Raw genomic sequence first — 17,615 nt, 5'->3', positions numbered from 1 at the left:
AGAGGAAACTACTGCAGCGTAGAGAAGGGGACCTTATTTCTGTCTCCATGAACTCTTTCAGCGTAGCTTTGTACTATTCACAGTTCAAAGTAGCTTTCTCTTTGAACTGTGAATATTTCCACATTAAGAAGCTGCTGTCAAGTGTTTTCAGAGGTTAGTCTTATTCTGTATGTCTATGAAGGAACGTCTCTTTCAGACAGCAAAAAAGGGCAAAATGAGTGCAAACTGCATTCAGGCCATAAACAACTGTGGCTCTTTGCAGACATCAGCACAGATAGCATGCTAACGGTAAGCTAGCCAAGACTGAAGTGAATGCAGGCCGCAGCATTCAGAGCCCAAACTTCAACACAAAGAGCAGTGATGAGTAGTCAGTCTCTGTTTCTAAAGCACAGTCTCTGTTGTAATCTTTAAAGTCTCTGTGCGGGTTTTGCTTTGTGTTCATACCTAAATACTGAGACAGATACGTGTCTTCGTTAGGATAGGGATTTGTGTTAGTGTGTGGGCCTGCAGCCTACAGGTTTATGGTGTTAACTGGTAACTATGTAAGAATGTGTTTCAGGTCATTTTACAGAGAAATGCAAAAGTAGTGTAACAAATGACATGCTCCTGGGAGTAATTAAGTAACAAATGCTTTTTGGCAATGGTGGTCACTCCCAATGTGGAGCCAACGAGAGCCCAATGAGAATCGAAAGGAAAGTTCGACAAGTGATATTGAGAATGGAACTGCTTTAAAACAGCCTTTCATACTGTCATTGGTCCTGATTGGTAAATGTAACTTAGCTTTTCCTAAAACACCCTCTTATGTTCCCTTTCTTTGACCTCACGCTGAGCCAACAGTAGAACAATCGATCTGAAACCGAGCACTTAGAGCAACGTAAAGGCTGAGGTTTTGATGCACATAAATACATACATGCACTTTTCCTACTACATGGCAATTTTAGCACAGAGGTCAAACTGTACAATGTTGTCATCATACATATTCACACTGGTCTTTGCATGTAGTGGTATAGGTGCACCTCTCATGAAAACAGCAGCTTTCCCATCCATAGATGGTCCTGGTTTCTGTGGAAAATATGGTGTTGGCTTTAAGCCACTACGTTCCCAAATTCAATCTGAATACACCGTGCTTTCTAGTCTCATAGCTAACTTTTGGTTTTGGCCTTCCAAGTGGAATTTCTTGATAGTAAAATAAAGCTTTTTGTGACGCTGAGTTCACTACAAAGGCTGAACGATGGTGTGCCAATCATCATGGGAAGACTTGCATCAAAGTTACTGAAATAACCCCCGAGTTTCTCCCGACGCATTAATCAATAAAGTGTTGGTTAGAAATAACTTGGGCACAGAGAAAAAGCGTTTTGAGTGTCTGTGTGAATGAAACTGGTAGTAAAGAGCGTATTTTTTAGCACTCAAGCAGAGAAGCAACAACAGGATGAACCAATGGGAATTCATGTGATTCTGTTTATTTAGCGTATGTACAATAAAGCTTCATCACACGAGGCTTTCTCAAAAAACTGTTTTACAACATCCGTCATACACACAAAAAACACACCATCTCAATCTGCTCAAAGCAGTGGGCGGAGCTTTTACTCACTGTGGAGTTTCCAAGGTTAGGGCTGTGAGTGGGGGCAGAAGCATGTGAGTGAGTGAGTCAGTGGACGAGGAAATGCAGCAGCAGCAGAAGTGCTTTATAAAACAAATATTGCACAAAAAAGATCAAAAGACAGCTATAGCAACCAGTGTGTCAATATCTACAGCACATAAGCAACAGATTAACCACAGCAGAGAGGAACATGCCATTTCTGATCTTGTTGAATCTTCAGTTACACTCTGCAAATCCAGCACTGGAGTGTGAAGAGCAGATTGTAGACTTGTCTCTATGCAGATCTTCACTTGTGGCTTTTGAATAGGTCAGCTTCACTGCCTTCACCCATTCACACCTGCTATCAGTCTCTCATGTTCAAGTGACATGTTCAACCAGAAGCCACAAGAAAACAGTCAAAGCGAGTCACAGGTGAATAACATCAGAGACTAACTGCTGTCAGCAAAGATGAGACATTCTCATAGTCACAACAATGAAGGTTGAAGAGGTTTGCCTTTAAACCTGCTGCTGTTGTACTTCATTCACTGCAGTGTTTTAGCTCCTCATAACTTACATATGAAGCCTATTTAACAACAAAAAGCTTCTGTTCGAGCTTTTCATACAGTACAGCTCCTTCTATAGCATCACATGACACGCACACAGAGCTCCTTCCTGTATGCGCTGTGACACTAAATAGAAACATAAACAAGAAAGGACGAAGCCAACAACAGACTGTGTTCAGGATTAAGGGCAGATTCCCCCAACACTGAGATGTCTTCTTGTTCTTAGCAGCTGCAAACAGTGAATGAAGATCATGGCACTTTGGGAGCTATAGCTGTTTTTTGACACAGTCAAACAGACTTAATGCTCAGCATTTTAAAGGACGGACGGAGGGAGGGTGGTGCCAAACAGCTGTATACAGACACAACATGGAGAAGAACAGACATTCATTTGGAAACAACTTAAAGGCAAACAATCAGGATTAAACACAGGTGCTAAAGCAGTTTCAACATCACATAGGCTCCCGGGGTCACATTCATTCAGAGATCACGTCTCTCTCACATTGCACTCACCAGCAATGTGCCACAGAACCGTTGTACACACTGGAGGAATGTTCTCAACGAAATATAACATGGCATTTACAGAAATATTCATAACTCGATGGGATCATCTTGCACCCAGGGACATTTAAAGAACAATAAAATAAAAACAACAGACTAAATTGTCTGAATACAGACCAACCAATCAAAACACTGAGGAAAACAATATATAAACTACACCATGTGCAGAAGTGAAACCCCAACGATCACTGTGATAACTCCTTCATTCAAACATTTTACAAAAGAAAAAGAAAGACTGCTCGCAGGATCCTTCAGCCAACAAAATATAAACCCTTGTTGCTCTTCATACTTCATAATTGTTCTCCAAAATAAAGGTAAGACAGCAACCTGAATTAAATGCATACAGTGACATTCTCAGGTCGCAGAAAACCAAAGGGATCAATGTGTAGCTGATAACTCACGTGCAACTTTCATTCTTCCCTTTAAAAACCTCAAGCATGGAAATCAGTAGATCAATAACGGCTTACGGTCCTTGTAAGGAACAGCCTTGAAACAATTTTCATTTTGACATGAAAAAGGAAACAAACTCAAATTACAGGTGATGCTCAACGCCCACATCCCCGTATTTTAAATGCACAGTCTTATTTTAGTGCAGAGCCTCCACACAGATCTGCTCTTCGGTAATGTCATCCAGCAGCGGCACATCTACAGGGCTGCATATGTCGCTGTCGTAGACCTCTGTCCCCAAGAGGGCCTCTTCCTCCAGACCTTCTTCTTTGCCCTTAAAGCCTCGCTGCTCTGAAGGAGAAGTGCTTTCCACTGACTCCAAGTCCTCAATACCTGCGCGGTAGTGAATCATTAGCAGGGTGAGGGCCTGGAGTCTCTCCCCAGACTTGGCCAGGGCAGTGCTGATAAGGGCCTTGCGGCGTGCATCTGTGGCTTCCCTCTCCTCCAGCAGAAGGGCGTTATTGTGCTCCAGCTCCTGGTCAATCTCCTGTTGCAGTTTGTCCAGCATCAACTCCAACTTCTGGGAGCGCTCGTCTGTGGGCAGCCCCCGGTAAAGGTCGCGACCTATCTCCTTCACAGCTATGAACACACTGTCGTCCAGCCCGCCCTCCTTACGTACCAGTTTACTGCTCCCACTGCTTCCAGCTGGCTGCTTTGAGGGGCTGGCACCACTAGTGTAAGTTTCAGTATCGCTGCTTTCATTGTCAGATGTGTTGGGGGTATGTTTAGGCGAGGGCTCCACCACTCCCGGCACCACGTCGGCTACCTGTTCGGTAAACCGAGCCTTGGGCACCTGGCGAAGGTTAAGCAGACGGGAGCTGGTGTTGATAATGTGGCGAGTTAGACCCGTGGTGGCGCGGTTTATGGTGGATTTGGCTTCGAGGTCAGCTCCACGGCGTTCGGCTGTGGCCACACAAAAAGGATTTTCAGTGAGGCACTTCTCCTGGCACTTTTTGTGGCAAACATAGGCGCAGACCATACACTGAGAGGCTGCCTTGGTCCAAACCTTTTTCTTGCAGTACTCACACCAGGTGGGGTTCTGGAACTGTGTGTCCTGGAAGTTATGACGGACCTCCTGCAACTGCAGAGCGCTGTAGGTCAAGTCCTCGCGTGGTGCTGCAGGGACGGACTCCCTCTCCCTCAGGTCCTCCTCCTGAACACTGCCCTCAGTTTCTCTTTCCACCAGCCCAACTGGATAGTCTAGCTCACCCTCAGCTAAGTAACAGAAGTTTAAAGTAACATCTCCATAACACAGCTTCTCATTGAAACCTTTGTGGGTGCTGAGACTGCGTAATGCAGTGCGACTGACGTTAGCTCTGGGCTCTGGAGCCCCCAGCCTGAAGGTGCTCTGGTACTCTCCTGAAGATGTGGCCATACATTCCAGAGCTATGTGCTCCAACTGGAGGCTCACATGACCCAGGCATATCAGACTGCCCAGTTTAAAGGGATCTTTGCACCACAGGGCCACATTAAGGTATTTATGGTTGCTCTCTACCTCAAATACCACAGACGCCTTGGACCAGTGTGCCGTTTGGTTACGAAACATGGTTTCTGTGGATTCCCAGAGGGAGTGGTCCTCTACACTGTCCCGTGTACTGGAGGAGCTCTCTGATGCTTTGTCCTTTGCTTGATCAGCCTTGCTGCTGCTGGTCACAGTTGATGGAAGTACCTCCTCACTCGTGTCCATTGCCTTGCTGGACTGTTTCGCCTCCATTTGTTTGACACATGCCTTCTCAGTGGCAGACTTGTCCTCACCGGGTCCAGTGCGCTGAACCTTTTCTGGAGACCTTTCTGAAGCACTGGTCGTCTTAGTAATGCAAGGAGCAGCGGTAACATTAGCAGCTGCAGAATCCACACTTTCCAAAAGGCTCGTTTCAGAGGACGCCGACGTCAACCTTATCTGCGGTCGTGGTGGAACTGGAGGGCGGGAAGGGGGAGGCGGGGGAGGGACAGTAGGGCGTTGCAGAACCTCCCCTGGATCACTACTGGTCTTTTGTGGGGAGGGCTTTGGTGATTCTTTGGGCTGGGGCTTTAGTGGTGACTGGAGACCCACCAGGTTTAACTTGCGGTTGAGGATGGGTGATATAGTACCAAGAGGCTTAGAAGCCAGGTTGGCTACAGTCCTTTTGGGGCTTTGGTTTACTGTAAGTAAGAAATCCTCCTTGGTTTCACTGATAATTGTGGTACTGCTATTTTGCCCAGCAATGCCACCACTAGGCTTGGATTCCACAATCAACTCTTCAAACTCAGAGTCTATGTCTTTGCTGTCAGACAGGTCAGAAAGGGTGCTGATGGGGGCTGGCTCTTCCTCATAACCTGCTTGCTGGGACATGAAACCAATTTCTTCTAGCTGAGCAAGTCCTTCCTGCAGAGCTGCCTGGTTTCCCAAAGAGGGAGTCTGATGACGTACTGGTCTCTCATAAAGTACCAACACCTTTTCTCCAGCCTGCTTTAACAGTTTTGGTACCTGAACCGAGGACGTCACTTTAACACCTGTTAACGAGAAAAGAAGAATGAGATCATGCAAGTTTCAAATTAGAAGTGCAAAGAAACGAATGATGTTTTAATGTTAGAAAGTAAACAAACATCTCGGACCTCCAATTTCAATGAGACGATCACCCTTTTGCAGCTCTGCCAAAGCTGCTGGGGAGTTGGGCAAAACTGTCTCGATGCAAACATGCACTGCATCGCCCTCACTGGCAGTGACCTGCCTGAACGTCATCCCCACACTGCCACACGTCCCCTTGATAATCTCCGTCTGATGCAACGAGAGAAAGAAGAAAAAAAGCACAATTAAGACTACCACCGATTAGTGGTTAAAAGTCACAAACGTTTACAAGTGTACAATCCTTGAACTTTGTAGTAATTAGGAGTAGTAATGCAGTGTGAGAGAACATCATATACAAAAGAGGTTTAATGTAATCTAATCATACGCTGTTTTGGAAGAAAGTGTAAATAATTAGGTCTGAGAAATAAAAAATATTGCATCCTTGAAAAAAAATGAATTAGTTTCTGTTTTTTTAAGCTCCTTCTAATGAGTCCGAGTTAGCAGGTTAGTGAATTTGAAACGGTCACATACAGCGTCTTGAATAATCAGACCCCATCTTTGAGACCTGATGGTCACCTAAACCGAGCACTGTTGAGCACAGCAGGTACCCCCACGTTTTTTAAGATCAGGTTTAAAGCGTTCCTTTTTGCTAAAGCGTATAGTTAGGGCTGGATCAGGTGACCCTGAATCCTCTCTGAAGCTTAGGCTGCTGGGGGATTCCCATGATGCACTGGGTGTTTCTTCTTCATTCATTTTTAATCAATCTTTTTGTTCAACCCACTAAATTAAAGCTGAAAGTCTGCACTTCAACTGCATCCCAGTTGTTTTATTGAAAATTCATTGTGGTAATGTACAGAACCAACGGTAGAAAAAAGCTGTATGATATTTTGTGACCTAACTGGATGTTCCAGGTAGAAAGAACAGGTGGAAAAGATGAAAACACATGAAGAGACCCATGTCCTGGTTTACAGAGAACAATAAAGGGGGGCTGACACGATGTGAGCAGACTGAGACAAATGACTGTAATTTCCCCTGCTGTGGATTTGTTACAGTTCTGCTGGAAGGCAGTGAGTGAGTTGGTGCTGTCCATGAATAAGCATTTATCTATATAAGATCAGGTGCACATGAAGTCAAACATCACATTATATACTGTTTATAAAAACTGATCCATTCTCTTTATGTCAAATGTTTCTTACTTAACTTTTTAAAATTTCTCATTATACGGGATAAGTAAGAAGTATTAAGAAAAAAAGTTTGACATTTTAAATCGCTCCATTTTCATTCATCACACAACTGCGGGAAGCACAGTCAGCACTGATGCTTCCCAGCATCAAACAGCAGACCGTACTGTAGGAGTCAGCATGGTCCCCTGCCTGGGTGGGTGTCCTCCAAGTACTCTGCTTCCCCTCACAGTTACACTAACTGGTGTTTCTAAAAGATCTACCCAACATACAGTACATGGGTAAAGTGTTTAAACAGAATAAAAGCGACATGTTAGTGTGTAGCTGTGAGTGTGTGCGTATTTGCCTGCACCATTGTGTTGCACATTGATAAAATCTGGACTCCAGTCATGCATGGGGCTGGGAATATTTCAGCTCAGTGTGAGAGTCTTCATTGTGCTCTGCTGCCATTAATGGTCTCACTGGTTTCCTTTCTCGTCTGCTCTCCCTGCCTCACAAACAGCATCACCACTTGCCTCCTGTGTGTGTAGTTGTATTACTGATATGTTGGGTACAACAGAGTTCCATTTGGGGAGAAAAAGAGGTTCCCGATGAAGTAAATCGTGGAGAGGGGTAAGTAGTGGACATGATCTGGTCTCCAGGAAATGAAGGTAAGTTAATATAATGTTCTCTGAAATGATTAAAAAAAGATTGAGCGTGTGTCTCAAGATTTAATCTGATCTGGCCATGTTACAGCTGTTCCATGAAGACTATAACACTGCAGAGGCAACAGGTTGCTGCAGGCCAAAATGTAGATGTTAACCCAGCACATCCTACAGGCACCTACTGCATAACACATGATCAAAAATGCACTAAGTGTGCAACTGTGAGTCATGCTCATACTAATGAGAATTACAAAACGATTCAATGACTGATGTTTATATGAATACAGGCTTGTTTACTTTTGGTTTTTTACACTGTTATGAAGAGTATGTTTTAATAAACATATTACCAGCTGTGCAAAGTTATAAAACTGGTCTGTAGATACAAATGCAGCAAAATGGATTGAAGAAACAAATATCAGCCACTGTGAATCTCATTTGTTGATAGGCTGATGGGTGAAATGGACACTGCAGAGACAGAACTGAAATGGTTACTGATTGTGGTTTGGCAGGTCAATTATGCCTAAAGTATACCGTATTTTCTGCACTATAAGGCGCACTTAAAATCCTTTAATTTTCTCAAAAATCGACAGTGCGCCTTATGTATGAATTCTGGTTGTGCTTAATTCAATTCAATTCAATCTTTATTGGCAGACTTCATGTCCATAAAAACAAGACAGAAACACACACACACAACACACCCCCCCCCCCCCCCCCCCAACACAAGGTATAAACCATTAAATAAATATATATATCCAAGTATATAAAGCATTTGTAAAAATATAAAACCATAATATACATAAACCCAATTACTTAAAATAAATCAATAAATACACAAACACTTTAACCAGTGCTTTCTCAGACTGGATGAGTAACGGGAACCACTCACTGTCGGATCTGTGAGTGCTAAAATTATACTGTTACTCGAACCATCCAGTCGTTCTCTAAAATTGTACATTAACTTTCTTAAAAGTGCTTTAAAAGTCCAAACACCCACAGCTACAAACATCTGACTGGCACTACCACTTCTAGGTATCCTGCAAAAGATTCTCATCGCATCATTATATGCAACATGCAGCTTCTGCATGCTACATTGTTTGTAGGATGACCACAAGGGGGCAGTATATAGCGGTGTGCAATAGGCTTTAAACAAAGCCACTTTAACTGGAAGTGAACAAAAGCTGAATTTGCGTGCAATAGTATTTGCCTGCACATAGAGCTTACATCGTTGTCTGTAGATGTCATCATCATCATTCATTTGCTCAGTAATAAAGTGACCGAGGTATTTCACCTTTTTATGAACTTCAAGAGTTTTTGGGCCAGTTTAAACAAAGGGAAATTTAACTGTTTATCCTGCTTGGTTCTACATATCAAAACAGCACTTTTAGCAGCATTGTACTCTATGTCATATTGCACACCATATTCAGTACAGACATTAAGAAGATCCTGTAACCCAGCACTGCTTGGACTAAAAACAACCAGGTCATCTGCATACATAAGATGATTTATCAATGTTTCACCTAATATACACCCAGTGTTACAGGCTCTCAGCTGTATGGACAAATCATCAACATATAGATTAAATAAAATTGGAGACAAAATCCCACCCTGTCTGACACCATTGCTGACACCAAAGGGGGCAGAAATACTACTTCCCCATTTAACCTGCATGCTCTGATGAGCGTACCAGTAAGAGAGAATCCTCACGATGTATCGAGGAACTCCCCGTCTCTTCAATTTATCAAAAAGTTTTCTGTGGTTCACTCGATCAAAAGCCTTAGAGGCATCAATGAAACACATGAGGACAGATGAATTTTTAGCCTTATACAAACTGACTATTTCCTTGAGTGCATATATGCACATGTCAGTGCCGTGCTTTGGTTTGAAGCCAAACTGATTATCCAGAGAAGAGATGAACACACTAAGTCTGTCAAACAAGATTCTTTCTAACACCTTAGATAAAATACTGGCTAGTGCAATCGGCCTGTAATTATCCAAACAGCTCACTTTTGCAGCTTTGTCTTTCATAATTGGTACCAATAAAATACACAGCATTGAGTCTGGTAATATGCCATGAATCATAAACCCAGTGAAACAGAGCTCTAGAAGAGGAGCCTTAAACTAGCATGTTTTAAATGTTCTGCAGTGATGTGATCCAAACCAGAGGATTTATTATCAGATAACCTATGAATGGCTTCATATACTTCATGTGTCCTTACACTTATTGTGTCATTACTCATGTCAAAATTGTCCTCATATGGATCACTTTTTATACAGTTAAACAACGCACTGTAATGCTGTCTCCATAATGCAGCAATGTTATCTGCCCCAGAAACACCTTCAACAGTTGATGGAAGAGATGGTTTACAGTTATTAAGAGCTTTCACCTCTTTCCAAAAATCTGTCATATTATTACACAGCATTTTCCTGGCCAACGAATCTGCTCTCAGCATTTGCTCATTTTTAGTTATAAAGCGAACAGCGTACTTATATCTGGCATTCGCACATTTTTTCTGTTCAAATTCTGGGCCTTGTTTAGGTCTTCCAGCCATGGCCCAACATTTATAAGCTATACGAGCTTCATCATGGTACATGGATACATGTTCTTTCCAGCCAGGTCTGATCTTAGGTTTCTTATGCTTATATTGTTTATCAAGCAGTGTACCACTTCCATACAGAGCAGTCACTATATCATCATACATGGAGCAGAGTAAATGTTTATGCACTGCATTCTTACAGTTGACATCCTTGCACAAAATAGCTTCTTTGGGCAAAGAAATGTTGTTCAGATGTATATCAGTATTACTATGATAAGCTAAGAAATCATCTTCACTACATGCTGACCAGTCTAATTTTACACTGGTAGCAATATTAGCAATATTATTTCCAGTTGTTGCTGGCATTTGTTCCACATTCACAGTAAAACCAAAAGGTATATGATCTGACACAGTTACCTCATACCTAATAGTCATGTTTGCTAAAGCTGCATGTCCATCAGCTGTACAGATACAATGGTCCAGCCATGATGTACTATGCCAGGCTTCACTTATGTATGTATAGCTATCTGCAGGCAGTAACTCTTTGGTAGACAGGATAAGATTGTTAACTTCACAAAAGTGAGTTAAGTGGTTAGCAAACCGAGAACTGCTGTCTGTGAGATCAGCATTAAAATCACCCAAAACATCTATGCTGTAAGTATCGTTGTCTTGAATAAATGCATTAATAAAAGCCAGCCTACTGAGGTACTCTTGCTCATTTTGACAAGATTCATAGGGAGTATAAATATTAAGAATGATAAAACTACTATTGTTCTGTGTATGTTGTATACCAATACACCAGTCTACATTCAGTCTAATGGGCTTTATCACAGGGTCTATTTGTTTGTCCCAAAGCACAGCAACCCCTCCAGGTATTCTACCTCTGACTATAGCTGTGCTGAGATCAGTTGTTGATTCCCCCACTCCCAAAAAACTTGCATTTAGACAGTTAAGTTTTCCCAGGTCCTGTTTGGACAACCATGTCTCCTGCAAGCATAAAATGTCACATTCTGCAAGCAGACTGTCCACAACAATCCGTCGAGCTTTGTCCCCTGCACTCTGTCCCAAACGTAGACCACGACAGTTGTAAGATAATACCCTAATAGACATCTTCATGTAGATACGTTGGTACCAGAAGGCGCAGTTATCTCCCCTGCTGGATCCACTGAGTTTGGCACCACCGTACCGGGCATACGAGGTTCATAAAAACGCCGGACCAGAGCCCCTTCAGGCCAGAGTTCAGGATTGTACATTTCACCCACATCATTACATTCAGCAGTAACCTTGAAAGAGCCGAACCTGCTACGTTTACTAGCAATTTTTTGACAGGTCACATCTCTTCTGAGTTTCTCTCTCAAATTCAGAGCAAGAGTTTCTGCATCTACATCCAGGGCAAATTTAGTGGCAAACACGCTCACCAATTTAGTTTTCACAGTTCTGATTGTACTCACAGCTCCAGTGCCGATAATCGATACAGGTCCAGGCCTCTTATTGCGTCCAGTGGTAGCAGCATGCATTCCTGAACCCGAATTAACCTTCTCCAGCTTGTGACGAGGCTTGCCATTTTTCACAACTTTACTCCATTGCGGGGAGCATGTAGAAATCACTGTCTCAACGGGATCCTCCGTTGTTGCTGTAGTTTCCATATTACGACCTGAGGCTGTCGTCGGAGCCCGATCTTGACCACATAGCAACATCTCCGGACAAAACGCTGACACTGTGCTTGTCCCAGTCCTTGAAGCAGCCAAAGCTCTGGCTCCCTGCCTTCCGCGCGGGCCGCCTTTACTTCGACTCCCCCACCGCTCCTCTGCGTGTTTCCCCAGGGGAAAGTGGGAATCGGTCCCCGACCCCTGAGCATTCAGAGTAACAGGCTCAGCCGTCACCTCAGACCGACACTCAAGAACAGTCACACGTTGGTCGACCTCCACAGCATTGGTCATAACTTGCTCGCAGACATCCGCCTGTAGTTTAACTACATGTTTTAAAGCAGCCACCTCAGCACACAGCTGGTCCATTCGCCGTAGTAGACAACACACATCCATGCTGGAGTATGTAACAGGCGGCAAATCATCCAGGTGATGAGATACAAATCTTGGGATATTCTCCCCACACTCATTCAGCACTTTAAGACAGAGTTTAATATTGTTGCCGTCTTTATGCTGTCCTTTATATCCAACGCACCGCTGTGAGGTAGTGGGGCAGAGCTCAAACAAAACTTTCTTGGAGGCATCAATCCCCTCGGATTCAAATGTGTTCGTGGCCAACAACACAATTTCATCCTGACTTAAAGTTTTGATTTTTACAGCAAGGAAATTAAGTAGTTCATCCTCTACAATTACCCTTCCATCAGTTGTTTTATATATCTCTGGTTTTAATCGTGACCGTTTGAAAGTCGGAGCTACGTCTGCACCACCACCTGCTACATCCGCCATCTTAACATCTCATTGTGTTGTGTCTTACTGACCTCGACCGATTTTATGTGCTACACGGCGCTCAAAAATCTGTCAAAAATGTTTTAGTATGACTTTGCTAAGCTACGAAGCCGCACCGCTTGATGGATTGTCGGAGCATTACGGCTACCGTAGTCAGGAGCCTCGCGGAGGAATCTGGGTCCAAAACTCCGTCCGCTTCAGGTCCCAAAGCCAAACGAACACTGCGGCATCACTGAGCGTTAAAAACTGTCTAAATTATTTCATCTTTAATAAAATGATCAGCGTTGCTGCTTTACCAGGTGTAACTATTAAGTTTAACATCCAGGCATCCATGAAAACAGAATTTATTACATTTAACAGAGTTAGAAGTTAGCGGAAGTTAGCTCGCTAGCTTCCACCTAAACATGATATAGCATGTTCTGACTAAGAGATTTCTGAAAGAATTCAAACGTACAGCTCTGCTATCACTTCCAACATAAATGAAGACAGAAAACTAAACAGCAGTGACGTTTGTAGGGTTACTGAAGTTGGGCTAGCTGGTATATAATGATGTGCTACGTGATCGCTAGCTACACAGCCATGTTAGCATAAACACAGTGAAGCTGGAGGATGAACGCTAACTTTCTTCCACTCAATAAAAGTTAACGTGAGGGTTCCTGATGGTTAGGGACAATCCTGCAATCGCATGGCAGGATGCTGTAAACGGACCAAACTTCAGTCAGGAGAACAACTGAGATAATCCATCCACAATACGAGGTTAGTCATTAACATACTGCAACAACATGGGAATAGAGCAGCTGTGAGAGAATACAGCATTAATGAATCAATGGTACAGAAGTGGAGGAAGCAAGAAGAATGAGTTGAATAAAGTTTGATTTATCTGACTGTGTTGTTTAATGCGCCTTACGTATAAGGAAATATGGTAGTTGTAATGTGTGTCTATGAATGATAAAATGATTTCACTTAATTTAGACTGTGTACGACAACATTTATATATCACTAAGGTATTAACTAACAACTCTGCAAACACAGTGGCTGACTGTTTCATTTATTATCTGCTGCATGATACACTGGCATACGGCGGGGAGGGGGCGGGACTTAAGGTTCTGAGGAGCAGCCTTGTAGCTGTGTGTATACAGCTGCTGTACCAATGCCTACAATAGATTTGCAGAGGAGAACACAAGTCCATCCTGCTCAAGTGCAAATAGACACACACACACACACACACACACACACACACACACACACACACACACACACACACACCAATATATGCGCAGTCACAGTCACTCATATGCACCCAATTATATGGCAGCACACACAAAGGCCCAGTGCTAATATTAGCTCGTTTTCAAGACATAAATCTGCAGTTTCATTTGTTTAAAAAACAAAACCATCCTAAACCTGTTCTATTAGTTTGTATTTAAATACAGTGACCAAGTGTAGAAGGAGAAATTGAATATATGAACATAAGATTAAGTTTACTGCAAAGTCAGCCACATTTAGAAGACATTCTTACCTGTGGCTGGCACACACAGCCTCCCCTTTAAATGTGAAGGATTCATGGTCTTATAAACATGGTTCACGGCCTCGGCCATCAACACACTACGGACCAATAATCTTAGTATTGTATGTCATAGAAACACTATTTTAAAAAGGGCATGTATTTCATTTACCCTGAAAGTAGTCCACTATTTGTTTGAGGTGCACATCACTGCAGTAAGCTAGTAACACTGGGAGCATTTCTCTGTTTTCTGATTTTGCTGCCATCTTTCTATCACAGCTGTGGTCTTCTACTCCTCGTCAACCACTCATATTTCGTTTTTGGTGGGCCAGCCCATGCTGACTATCCTACTAGGTATTACTTACTACTATCGAGCTTACTATCTGGAAGTCAAACTTGGGAACCTCTAGCCCAGGGGTGTCCAACTCCAGGCCTCGAGGGCCGGTGTCCCGCAGGTTTTAGATGTGTCCTTGATCCAACACATCTGATTTAAACGGCTAAATCACCTCCCCAACATGTCTTGAAGTTCTCCAGAGGCCTGGTAATGAACTAATCATTTGATTCAGGTGTCGTGACCCAGGGTGAGATCTAAAACCTGCAGGACACCGGCCCTACAGGCCTGGACTCACCCACCCCTGCTCTAGTCCATATTTGGCACAGATATTCCCACACAATATCCCAGGCACTTTGCTGTGTCCATCAGTGTACGATGTCCCAACTTACATGCTACAAGTGGGGGACCTGACTGCTCTATGAACCTGGTGCATAATAAAAAAACAAAAACACAGTCAAGAGCTCAAATTAGCAGAGCTGAAGCCCAGCAGACACCTGCCAGTTACAGACGCAGTGTCAACGTATTCCTGCCCAAATATCCAGCCCAAAGCCTTTTTAACTGTCTTTTAGAATTACCCAGATGTGGACTAGACCTGAGTGATATGATAAAATATATCAGATGGGGATATTAAAACGTCTGTTGTTTCATATTACACCAGTGTTGTTTTTTTTTTGCTAGGCCCCCTTTGTTTTACAAGAAAATCTTTGCCTGCCCCCTGCCCGTCCCTGATTTGAACCGGGGGAACAAACTAGGGCTTGGCGATATGACCCAAAATTCATATCTCGATATTTTTAAGCTGGATGGCGATATACGATATATATCTAGATATTTTTTAAAGCCATAAAGTAAGAACAAAAAGAGAGTTCTTAGTCAAAGCTGTGTCCCAGATGTCACACAGGCACTTAAATAAAATAAATAAATTATCAGCATTTATTAAATAATAATGCTCCACAAATAAAAGAAAACTATGTTGTTTTTGTGCATAACAAAGAGCTCACAATTGTGCAGTCAAAATGTAAACTAAAGACAATGAGCATAATAACAAAGACAGATTTCACAGCTGCTCTGTTCCCAACTTCTACTGCGTGACTGACAGCCTGGAGTTTGAAATCCGCTTCGTAACCATGTCTCTGAACAGGTGCCATTTATGGTCCTTATACACACACAATACGGTAATATTACGTTGAAGCACAGTACGTATCACTCCAGACTACGGTAGCCGTAATGCTCCGACAATCATCAAGCGGTGCAGCTCCGTAGCTTAGCAAAGTCCACATAAAATCGGTTCGCGGTCATCAAGCACAACCAGAATTCATACAAAAGGCGCGCTGTCAACTTTTGAGAGAATGAAAGGATTCTAGGCTGTGCAGCCCCTCTGGGCTGCATGGCGTTAGCGTGGTTAGCTCGTTAGCATGGTTAGCTCGTTGACGCCGTCCAGCCCCACGCACGGGGCGATGCGCAGTAACTCGTTAACGGAGATTTGCCGTGTACATCTTGTCGATGCCTGCAGGTGAAGCGATGGGGGAGGAGGGGGAGTTGTGTTCAGTGAAGGAGAGGCGAGGCAGAGTAACGTTGCATAAAGACAAAAGTGGACGAAAGAGGCAAACTTGTGGCTCCACAAGTATAATTATAACGTAACATAGGCTACATCGATATAAACGATATTGTCACATCTATTTTATTATATAAAAATATATATCGATATTTTTAAAAAAAATTCGATATATCGCCCAGTCCTAGAACAAACTGTGTCAGGATCAGCCTGATATTATTTTTATCCCACGGTAACTTTACTGTATAAAGAGCTATCATCTCCAACATGTCAGGAGTAGTTAGTCATTATAAGAAGTGTTTGTGAACTAAAAATCAAGAATGTGGGATACTGTTTGTCCGTGGTTTGGAGAGCCCAGCGCGTGCTCCCGATGCAGGGGAAGCTTATTCTGTCGGGGAGACCTACCTTGGCACTTGTGCAGGTGAAGCCAAATGCAGGATATGCTTCATCATATGTTCTAGTATTTGGCTTGGAAGGGAGTTGGTTTGGAAACATATTTGGCGATGCTTCATTTCTGCTTTGTTTTTTGTTTTTTCTTCTTTAATTCATAGCGCGCCTCACAGTTACACTTCATCTCTATAAATATAGATTTGGGTGCATTGGTCAAACACTCTGCTCCAGGTATACAACAGCCAACCGAAAACACTTCACACAGGTAAATTTACTTCATTCGTTTTATGAGTACAAGCCACACAACACAACCCTGTACTATCCTAACAATGCAACTCAGACTGGAGACACCACAGTCATCGTCTGCAGGCCAGTTTCCTGACAACACACAGGAGCAGTAATGATAGCCAGAGTCACTGCACATGAAGCCACATACGGCCCACGTTGATTTCATTTTTGATTAATTAATTTTAAAAAAACTCTGTGTGACGAATATAAAAAATATTAACTGAATTTAGAGACAATGCACCGTATTGTGATAGATGTGATATTAAATGCCCTAAAATCAGGATATCAGATTTTGGTCATACCCTACAGCCCTACTGTGGACATCAGACGCACCGTCGTTGTTTCTGTGTCGTCTTTACTTTTCAACCCTAGAGAAAACATTTAAGTCACTGCTCAATATAGAAGCAGGCAAGTAGAGTCACTCACTGGACCAGGACACAACACTTGGTTAAGTCACATGCAAAAATTATATTTAAAAACAAGCACTGCATTACATATATCAATGGGCCAATTAGCCTGTTGCTTAAGGGCAGAGATGCTGGTTTAAGGGCTGAAGTAACCTTAGCTCTCAGTACAATTTAAAGCATCCATCCATGTCAATTGTTGATTTCAATAAAATTCTTGACAACTACGGGGTGAACAAAGTTCAATAAAAAGTAATATATGGATGCTTTCTCCTCTGACTTCTGATAGAAGGTATGCTCTGTAAATTTCAGAGTTTAATTGCTGTGCAGAGGTAGTTGCTCTGAGGGCTGAGCAGCAGTGTCTAAACTAATCTTGTTAACATTGACTAAGACAACAAGTAGCTCCCGGTTTCTTGTCTCTGAGCAGGAAAGACAAACAAAGAACATCACAACCCTCAGCTGGATACATGTAAATGGAGCAATTCACCATCTATTCTAGCAAATCCTGCCTCTTTTATCTACACTGCCACAGAGAACAAATGAAAGGTTAATATGTTCAAATGGCAGCTTTCACTGCTTTAAAGTCGTCTCCTTTACCTGCAGGACAGAAACCCAGACAAGTCTTACTTTGATCTTCTGAATAAAATACTCACTTTG

At 42.8% G+C, this 17,615-nt stretch overlaps 1 protein-coding gene across 1 annotated transcript in view; it reads right to left on the bottom strand.

The window, feature by feature from the left end:
• Positions 1–1,440: 1,440 nt before the first annotated feature.
• pdzd8 (PDZ domain containing 8) overlaps positions 1,441–17,615 on the bottom strand; it is a 46,348-nt gene continuing 30,173 nt past the window's right edge. Inside the window, exons 4-5 of the mRNA XM_063491157.1 lie at positions 5,743–5,905; positions 1,441–5,640 (exon numbers count right to left, since the gene is read on the bottom strand). Of these exons, the coding sequence (XP_063347227.1) occupies positions 3,287–5,640; positions 5,743–5,905 (2,517 nt within the window). The 3' untranslated portion in view covers positions 1,441–3,286. The remainder of the gene's footprint in view (positions 5,641–5,742; positions 5,906–17,615) is intronic.

The sequence above is a fragment of the Pelmatolapia mariae genome, linkage group LG13 (assembly GCF_036321145.2).
Source record: "Pelmatolapia mariae isolate MD_Pm_ZW linkage group LG13, Pm_UMD_F_2, whole genome shotgun sequence".
Lineage (NCBI taxonomy): Eukaryota > Metazoa > Chordata > Actinopteri > Cichliformes > Cichlidae > Pelmatolapia > Pelmatolapia mariae.
The sequence above is the reverse complement of the archived record's forward strand: the minus strand, read 5'-3'. Positions and strand labels throughout refer to the sequence as shown.